The sequence below is a fragment of the Galeopterus variegatus genome, unplaced genomic scaffold (genome assembly GCF_000696425.1).
Source record: "Galeopterus variegatus unplaced genomic scaffold, G_variegatus-3.0.2 Scaffold3, whole genome shotgun sequence".
Classification (NCBI taxonomy): Eukaryota; Metazoa; Chordata; class Mammalia; order Dermoptera; family Cynocephalidae; genus Galeopterus; species Galeopterus variegatus.
Genome location: NW_007726114.1, coordinates 1,774,827 through 1,785,076, shown reverse-complemented (window position 1 = coordinate 1,785,076; position 10,250 = coordinate 1,774,827). Strand labels below are relative to the sequence as shown.

At 43.6% G+C, this 10,250-nt stretch overlaps 1 protein-coding gene across 1 annotated transcript in view; it reads left to right on the top strand.

The window, feature by feature from the left end:
• PROCR (protein C receptor, endothelial) overlaps positions 1–4,376 on the top strand; it is a 5,525-nt gene extending 1,149 nt beyond the window's left edge. Inside the window, exons 2-4 of the mRNA XM_008571607.1 lie at positions 1,904–2,155; positions 2,931–3,209; positions 3,459–4,376. Of these exons, the coding sequence (XP_008569829.1) occupies positions 1,904–2,155; positions 2,931–3,209; positions 3,459–3,574 (647 nt within the window). The 3' untranslated portion in view covers positions 3,575–4,376. The remainder of the gene's footprint in view (positions 1–1,903; positions 2,156–2,930; positions 3,210–3,458) is intronic.
• The last annotated feature ends 5,874 nt before the right edge of the window (positions 4,377–10,250 follow it).

The window sequence follows — 10,250 nt, the reverse complement described above, 5'->3', positions numbered from 1 at the left end:
ATTGATAGACTGAGGGAATCAGCCTCAGAAAGAGGGGAGAAATGGGATGAAGTCTGGAGAGGGAGAACTGAGGGTGATGGTGGTTAGTTAAGCCTAGGGAAGATGGGCAGAGACTCAGAGACGAGAGGAGAGGAGCAGGGAATGGAAAGATTCTGGGAGAACTGATGGAAGACTTGGGGAAAGATTGGAGCTGAGATAGGTGAGGCAAAAGGGAAGACTAGGGAAGATGGAGAAAGACTGGGTGCAGCTGGTGAGGTGGAACTGGGGGAAAGAGAAGCTTTGGCCAATAGGAGAACTCATGGGGGATCAAGCTGCCTACAGTGGCCCCACTTAAGTGGAAAAGGGAGTTACAGCCGTGCATTATAATTGCACAGGGGCCTGCTCTCCCCTCTCCATGATCCCTATAGTTTCAGTCTCCCCCTCAGAGAAGGAGCAAACTACTCAATGAGTATTCTGTGAATGCTCACTGTGGTTTATATGTGTTGATTCATTTAACCTCCACAAAACCCCATAAGGTGGGAAATAATATTATCTCCATTTTGCAGAGGAGGAAACTGAGTCACAGAGCAGTTAGGAACCTTGTCCAGGGTTACCCATACACGTATATGTATTCACACCTGCAGATTCAGAGCACAACTTCTCAAATGCAAACATGGATGAGACACACACACAAACAGATTTACAATCCTAGATTCATTCAAACATTCTCTGGGCACCAACTCTGTGGAAGGCCCTTTTCTGCGTGTAGGAGGCAAAGATAACCAAACACGCTTCCATAGCCTGGAGGAGTCCAGTGTAGCCTCTGGGTATTTGGAGACAGTCACTGAGAATCCAGGGAGGTACACGCTAACACAAAGTTGACTGGGATCACTAAGATAGATCCACTGTGTCTGGGAAGGTAAAGAGGCATTAGGAAAATTTCTCCAAGGAGAGGCAACTGAACTGGGTCTGGAAGCACAAACAGAAATGTGCCAGAGAGGCAAAGGAACCACGACATAGTATTCATGTGTCAGCCAAAGGCAGCGTGAGGAACCCCCAAGTCATCCAATATATCTAAGCACACGGAAGAGGCCAGAAAAGGCAGCTGGGGTCAGGTCACCTGCAGCCTTGAATGCCAGCCTAAAAACTCTGGACTTGATCCTGTGGACAAATATGTTATGGGGAGACAGTGTATCAGAGTGGCTCAAAGTGCTGGACTTGACTGCCTGAATTCAGACCTTGGCTCTGCTATACCATCTTAGCCTCAGTTTCCCATATAGACTAGGGTTAATAATAGTAGCTACTGAATCAAGCCATTGAGGGGAAGGCACAAATAAGATAATAATGTGTGTAAGACAGAGACCAGGTTATAATAAGCACTTAATAGATATTAGCTATTATTATTTTTGATTGGCAGTTTGTGTCACTGGAGGACTTTAAGTAGGAGAAGGACGTGATCTTATCCCTGGGTCAGGGTGGAGATCAGACTAGGAGTGAAACTGAGAAATGAGAGCAGGGGGATGAGGCAGGAAGTTAGTACCCCAGTGCTGAGGTCCTGAACTAGGGCAATGGCAGAGGAGATAGGGAACAGGAGATGGAATTGGCATTTTACTGCAGGCCAGGATTTGTTGAGCAACTGGAAATGAAGGGAGGAAGAACTGAGGGTGAGAAAGGAGACAGAGGAGTGTCTCTTTCACTGCATGCCTCAGTTTCCTCATCTGTAAAACGGAGATAATAATCCCTCTCCTGCCCTCCTGGCAGGGTTATTGTGAGCGTCAAATGTGAGGAAAGGTGGGATGGCACTTTATAGTTTATGAAGGGCCGAGAAGGTGGGCGGCTGGCCTCTGGGAAGGGGTCATTATCTCCCGCTGCCTGTCGCCTCCTCCCACGCCGTCCCGGGCCAACGCGCTGACTCTGCCCCCAGGTCCGCAGAGCCTCCACATGCTCCAGATCTCCTACTTCCGCGACCCCTATTACGTGTGGCACTGGGGCAACGCGACGCTGGGGGGGCGCCTGACACACAGGCTAGAAGGCCTGGGCACAAACAGCACAATCCTCCAGCTGCAGCCCTTGCAGGACCCCGAGAGCTGGGCGAGCACAGAGAGCCGCCTGCGACGTTATCTGAGTGAATTCCAGGACTTAGTGCTCCTGGTGCACCGGGAGCGGAGCTTGGCCTGTGAGTGGGCGCGCGCCGGGCGGGACCTGGGCGGGGCTGGAGGGCGGGACCCAGCGGGTGGGAGGCGTGGCTGTGGTGGGAACGGGGCGGGGCCTTTATGGAAGGAACCAGGGTGCGGGGAGGGGTCTTGTGGTGGGCGTGGCAGTGTGGGCGTGGTCTATCGGGGCAGGGCTGTCCTGAGGATTTCTGTGACGCCCGGGCCCTTGAAGTTTGCTGGGTGGTGAGCAGCGGGTGTCTCAGCTGAGCGAGCCCTCCATCAGGCCCTCTTTCTGCCGGCATACCTCTTGGGGCAGACGCTGTTGGGAGGCCCCATCCCCGACCCACCCTGACCCCGAAGGTTCACTGAAGACTCCCCGCTCGCTACCTCACCGTCCTCCAACTCTTTCGCTTCACACACCTCCCCAACACTTTACCCTCAGCCCTCCAGCCACGTCTCCATACAAAAACTGACGACTTCGCTCATAGCTCCCCTCACAACCCCCAACTCCCTCCCCTCAAGGACCCCAATTTCTTCTCTCAAAGCCCCCACTCCCTCTTCTCTTAGCCCCCGACTTCTTTTTCTCATAGTGCTCCATTTTCTTCACACTCCCTGGCCCCTCCTTACATAGCCTCCATCAGTCTAACCCCAAACTCCTACCCACAGCCCGTCTATTGTCTCCTCACAGCCACTGACTCTCACCCCACGGCCCCCACCATGTCCTCTTCCCCATGGGGGACATCCCCCACCCTGGCAACCTCTCCACACAGTCCTCTGACCCTAAATCCCCATCCACAGTTCCTCTGACCATCAGCTGCTTCCTGGGCTGTGAGCTGCCTTCTGAGGGCTCTCAAGCCCAGGTCTTCTTCGAAGTGACTGTGAATGGGAGCTCCTTTGTGAATTTCCAGCCAGAGACAGCTTTGTGGGTGCAAGGCTCCAAGGCATCCTCCAGAGTGGTCACCTACATCCTGCAGCAGCTGAACAAGTACAATCGTACTCGGTATGAAGTGCAGGAATTCCTGGAGGACACCTGTGTGCAGTATATAGAGAAACACATCACTATGAAAAACTTGAAAGGTATGATGGGGCTGGGACCAGGCCTGTGTGTCAGGAAGGGGGCGGGTTCCAGGGAAATGGATGGACCTGAAAAATGGGTACCTTGAGCAACAAGAGGCCCAGGGCCAGGGGTTTGGGACAAGGCACACAGTTAAAGTCACTTGGAGAAGTGTCCCCTTTCCACTGGGACAGAAATACTTTGGGATTTGACTCAAATCATGCACTCCTTGGGTGTATGTTCTTCGGGCTAACTCTCTGCATGTTCTGCAGGGAGCCAAACAGGACGCTCCTACACTTCGCTGGTCCTGGGCATCCTGGTGGGCAGTTTCATCATCGCTGGTGTGGCTGTAGGCATCTTCCTGTGCACAGGTGGAAGGCGATATTAATTACTCTCCAGTCCCCTCTGAGAAAGGGCTGGATTGACAGGGGGCTGGCAAAAGAAGGTCTCAGCTCACTTGGAAGCCAAACAGATTCCCCACATGGGACACCATATCCCAGAAAATTTGGAGTGGCAGCTCCTTCTTCTCTCAGATCTGCATACCAAGAATTTGGGGGGCAGGAGGTGGAGAGGCTAGATAGACAAAGTACTTGGTTTGCTAAGAACCTGAGAACTTACATGCTTTGACAAATTGGTCTCAGAAGTGAATGTTTATCTGTCTTCGTGGAAGACAGATGATGGTTGGGGCAGGGGATTGGGGGGAGTCTGTGGTTTATACTCCAAAGATAGACAGACTCACCTGAGGCATTCAAAACACATAACCAAATAAAACAAGTCATCCACAACCATAATAAACAACATTCAATTGCATCAGACTTAAGAGGGGACACTAGTATAATAGATGTAGAAAGAAGTAACCAGAGTAATGGTGGATGTGTAAAATCCAAGTAAAATGGAAGCAATGAGTTATTAATTAGTCGATCAATTAATGATAATATTAATAAATTCCTTACTTATGTATAAGGCATTATTATTTTCTCTACTTTGCAAAACTTCTGGAAAAGTAGCATACACCCTTTGCTTCCACTCTCACATCCCCCACTCACTCTTCAACCCACTGCAGTCTGACTTCTTTGTAAACTGCTCTCAGATCACCAGTGACCTCTAATTGTCCAACTCTTATCCCCTGTGATATCTGCAACTTTGTGGCACTCTCTTTTTACCCTAACTTATGGGATACCATACTTCAAATTTTTAAAGACTGTTCTGGCTACTATTTTTCAATCCCTTTGACTATATGTTATCTTACTCACCTCATGCTGGAAATGTTGGCTTCCTTAGAATTTCATCTTTTTGGCTCCTTTTGTTCCCCTTTCAACTATACCATTTCTGGGAGACTTACTGACTTCCATGGTTTACCATCTATCTGTGGTGGTTTCCATGGAGAAGCAATATAATTTTATCTTCAAGAGCATATGTTTTGTCATCAAATTCAAGTTTTACTAGTTTGAGCCAAGCATTTAATGTCTTCAAGTCTCAATTTCTTCATTCACAAAAGGTATCATAAAATATACAAAAAGGGTATAAGTAAAACAATATCTACCTCATAAAGGCATTATGAGTATTTAATAATATATTTAAGATAATACATGTATAGTTGATGAATATAGCAGTATCTTCTGATTTTCAGAACCCCCATTTGCATTGATTCTTGAAAATCATCTCTACCTTAATATTTTGCAGACATTTCAGAGTCAACATGTTCAAAATTAAAATGATTATTTTTCTCCCCAAACCTGTTCTCTCTCTTCTGTTGTTTACTATTCATTAATGGATAACAGAATCCCATCAAGTCATATAAATGTAGAGACCACAGTGTTAATCTTTATTTATTCCCTCTTCTTTATCCCCACCTACAAAATACAAGTACATTCCCTCCTTTCCACCCGATTGCTTTTCTTCAGAATACCTCCAAGGAGAGACTTGCTGTTTAGCTACAGAGAGGATAGCCAGCAGATAGCCTCTAGCTGCTTCAGTTCCTTCAGTGTCTGCCTCAGCTGCAGAGAACAGTCCTGAACAAGGTCATGCCCATCCTGGGGCTGCCCTCATCCAGTAACTGAGCAAGGCAGGGATATCAAGGTCCAGCCATTATGGACAACTACAGGACAACTCTGATGCGCAGTCTTCACTCCAGAGCTCCATGCCAGGCTGGGCTGGGTCTTTGTTGGATCTGCGCTGCAGTTTGACTTCTCCCTCAACTCAACCTTGCTTCCTCCCCCTAGTAAGCATCTGGCACCTCATACTCTGTCTCAGCATCTGCTTCCAGAAAACTCAACTCGTGAGTCTCCCTCTTTCTCTTTCAAAATTGAGACATTTTCTTGATCTTTTATCTGGACCATGGCAATAGCCTCCTCCTAAGTGTTCTCCTTGTCTCTCATTTCTCCATGTGCTGATTCATCTTCTACATAGCAATAAAAAAACACAGATCTGATCATGTCATTGTTCTGTTTTTTAAGTTTTCCATCCTTGACATTCAAGGCCTTACACAAAGTGGCCCCAACCTAATTTTCAAATTTTATTTTCTACCATTTCTCTTTACCCAACTATGCTATAGATTATTTTTTTTGAAAGCATATTTTTAAATGACAGAAGTAATACAACAACAGTAACAACACAGAAGTATGCAAAGTAAGTTTGCAAAGAAAAAAATGAAAGGCTCCTGCTTTCTCTTTTTCCCCAAATCCTTACCCCAAAGGTATGCTGAGATTCTTAGTTGCAAGCAACAGAAACCAACTCTGCCAACTTAAGGGGGAAATAAATACATTGGAAGGTTATCAAGTAATCCTCAGAGCTGATTGGAAGGCCAGCTAATCAAGCTTGGAAAGTAGAACTAGAGTTTACAGCCAAAGTCATACCACAGGAATGGTCTAGTTAAGGATACCACAGTTGGAACCACTACCTTCATCACTAATGCATGCTTCTATCTTAAATTAATTCTCCTCTGTCCCCTGTGTCTTTACATCATTTGTTCATTATCCTGGGTGAAAGCATCCAAACGACCAAGACTAGATCATGTTGCCTTTATCTTTAGCTGCAAGGGGAGAAAAGGAGAAACTTTAGGTACCTTTGACTTCTCTTGTGGGAGGTAGGACCTTGGCTTGCATTAAGACTCACACAGAGGAAGGGGTTTCAGATGCTGGGCAGCCAAAAAACAAAAACAAAACAGAAAAGCAAAACAAACAAAAAACAACCCACAAATGTTCACTATATCTTACCTCATTAATTTATTTACTCATTCAGTAAATGTTTATCAGTAACTTCCATATACAGGGCTTTATGCTATGCACTTTGGAAAATACAAAATGATTAGGACATAGACCTTCTCAAGGAACCCAGTGTTTTGGGGGGGGTGGATAGAACATATACAAATAAGAATAATACAAGGCCTAATAACCAGAAGAAATGTACAAACAAAAATGGTATGATTTACTGTTGTAGCTATCATTTACATATTGCTTTATAGTTTTTGGAATTCTTTAACTTGTGCTTATCATTTAATACTCATCGAGGTCTTGTAAAATAGATATTCACCTCATTTGAGATTAGGAAACATGCTTAGCAAGAATAAGTAGAAAGAGTGGCAGACCTGGGTTCAAACCTTCATGTTCTGGGATTTATACTTTCTCTCCTCTTCTAAAAGTGAGGGAATCTTAAAAAGTAATAATAATGGCAAGAGGAAAAAGCAAAGTAAATTTTAGGAAAGATAACTAGCCCAGTGTGATTGGAGAATAAAGGAATGCTAGAAAATGAGACCAGAAAGATAGTTTGGGCTTTCATAGTATTAGACCTCTAAAACCCAGTAAAAGAGTGTGTTGTTTAGCTGGAAAACAAAACAAAACAAAACAAACAACAGCAACAAAAAAAAAACCACACCTTTCCTCTTCAGCCACATTGTTAAAAGAGAGCTTTCGATAGGTTGAGGCCCATTGACCTCAAGCTAAAGGGCCTGACCTGGACACTGTCCATCCAGATCAAGGCCAGGCTAGGCCTTATCCCAAGCAAGGGAGCAAAAGGGAAAGGAGAAGATGAGAAGAATCCAGTCTGGAAAAGAGTGAGATCTTGGAGTGTGAGCTAGAGGTACTCAGGCTCTAAGATGGTATATTACCTCCTTCCTTCAATGCCACCACTGAATGAGTTCAAGCATTCACTAGCTCTAACCTGGACTACTAGAATCACATCCTACTCCCATCTAGTCCCCTCACAAAGTTGCCATCAGAATGCTCTTTCTAAAGCATGCCAGTCTTCCGCCCGGAATTCTTTAGTTCTTCCACTGTCCATGGGATAAAATTTAAATTCCTTAGTATGGAGTTCAGTGCCCTCTACAATCCAACACCAACTTGTCTTTTCTCTAGCTTTATCTTTAACCTCTCTTCCTTTTACAACCTACCTTCTAGAACCTCCACAACACTCTTGCTTTCCCAAACATACCATGTCTTTACTGGTCATACCATTTCATGTCATGTTCTTTCCTCTCCCTAGCAGACCCCTATTCACCTTTGGAAACCTAGATCAAATGTCATTTTCTCCGTGAAGCTGTCTGTGATTTCTCCATCCATAGTTATTTATTCCCTCCTCTTTGCTCCCAAAGCATGTCCATTCAATCTGTATTAGAAATTTATCACCCTGTATTATAATAATTTCTGTCTTCTATTCTAGAGTGTGAGCTGACCAAAAGGCAAATATTGTATCACCTAGCGCAGGATTGGTACAAAGTAGCTGCTCAATACAATTGGAAAGAATGAATGTTCTGGGCATTGCTGGGGCATCCTCCTTCCTATGCTAAGTTCAGTAATAGGTATTAAATAAATGTGTTTGACAGAATGAACTAATATATGAATTGATAAATGTGGCCTGAGTTGTAGTTCTGCCATCATCTAGCTGTGTGACTCTGTGCTGTCACTTCACCTCCCTGATTCTGTTTTCTAACCTGTAAAATGGTAATAGAAATATATTACTGCTTACTTCTTGTTGCTGTTATGAGGATAACATAAAATAATGGATAAGAAAGCAATTTATAAACTGCAAAGCACTATATGCATGTAAGGGGTTATTGTTATTATTAAAAAGCAAGAACTAAAGAAATTAAATAAATGGCTCTGAAGTAGATTCTGAGAAATTAAGCCCTAAATCAATGATCAAGAAAATAACTAAGGGCCGGCCTGTGGCTCACTCGGGAGAGTGCGGTGCTGATAACACCAAGGCCACAGGTTCGGATCCCATATAGGGATGGCCGGTTTGCTCACTGGGTGAGCGTGGTGCTGACAACACCAAGTCAAGGGTTAAGATCCCCTTACCAGTAATCTTTAAAAAAAAAAAAAAGAAAGAAAAGAACTAAAAAGTATTGTTAAAAATCATTAAAGGAATTAAAATGATTTACTATAAAACACCCATGTAATGCAGAAGAATGCTGTAAAGGAGCAGAAAAATCTTAAAACATAATAGAGAAATGAAAGAAAAATGGCAGATGTATATCCAGCCATATAAATAGTAACATTACATATGAATGGTTTAACAATCCAAACAAAAGGCAGAGACTGTCAGACTAAACAAAAAAACAAGATCCAACTTGATGTGGTCTATAGGAAACACACTTTGGATTCAAAGGTACAAATAGATTAGAAGTATATGGGTAGAAAAATTTATACCATGCAATTAGCAACCATGAGAGGTCCAGAATGGCTACACAAATATTAGGCAAATTAGACTTTAAGAAAATAAGTTATGAGAGATAATAAAGAACATTATTTTTTTTTTTTTTGTCTTTTGTCTTTTTCCATGTCCGGCAATGGATCGCAACCCTCAGTGTCGCCCCCGTACCGGACCGAGGACCGGCAACGGGATCGCAACCCTCGGTGCTGCTCCCGCGCCTCGCTCAGCCAGTGAGCGGGAACCGGTCTGCATGTGGGATCTGAACCCTCGGACGGGAGCGCCGCCACGCTTCCCAAGCAACGCACTTATCCAGTGCGCCACCGGACCGGCCCCTAAAGAACATTTTATAATGAGAAAAGAGTCAAACCACCAGGAATATGTAACAATTATAAACATGTATGCACCTAACAATGGAGCCCCCAAAATACATAAAGCAAAAACTGACAGAATTGAAGGGAGAAATATACAATTCAACAATAATAGTCAGAGACTTCAATACCACATGCTTCGATAATGGCAGAAAATCAATAATGACACAGAAGACTTGACCAGCATTAAAAACCAACTAGACCTAACACACATCTAGAACACTCCATCCAACAACAGCAGAATATGTATTCTTCTCAAGCACATATAGACCATTTTCAAGGATATATCCTATGTTAGACCATGAAACAAGTCTTGATACTTCAAGAAGATTGAAAGCTCTATAGTATATTCTCTGACTACAATGGAATTAAATTAGAAGTCAACAATAGGAAATTTGGGAAATTCACAAATATGTGTGTAAACAACCTATTCTGAAGTAACCAGTGTGTCAAAGAAAACATTACAGGATAAACTAGAAAATACTTTGAGGTAAATGAAAATGAAAACACAACAAACCAAAATGTATGAGATGCAACAAAATTAGTTAGGCAAAGAGGGAAATGTTAGGCTATAAGTGCCTATATTAAAATAGAATAAATATCTCAAATCAATAACCTAACCTTTCACCTTAAGAAACTAGAAAGAGAGAAGCAATTAAAACCCAAATCAAGCAGAATAAGGGAAGAAATAAGGTAAAAGCAGGTAAATGAAATAGAGACAAGAAAAACAATAAAGAAAATCAACAAAACAAGAAGCTGGTGGGCTGGCTGGTTAGCTCAGTTGGTTAGAGCGCAGCCTTATAACACCAAGGTCAAAGGTTTGGTTCCCTAAACTGGCCAGCCACCAAAAAAATGCTTCTTTGGAAAGATCAACAAATTGACAAAACTTTATCTAGACTTACCAAGAAAAAAAGAGAAAACTTAAATTACAAAAGTCAGAAATTAAAGGGGAAACTCCCAATTGTCATTATAGAAATAAAAAGGATTATGAGGGCCGGCCCGGTGGCGCACTGGAGAGTGCGCTGCTTGGGAGCGCAGCGGCGCTCC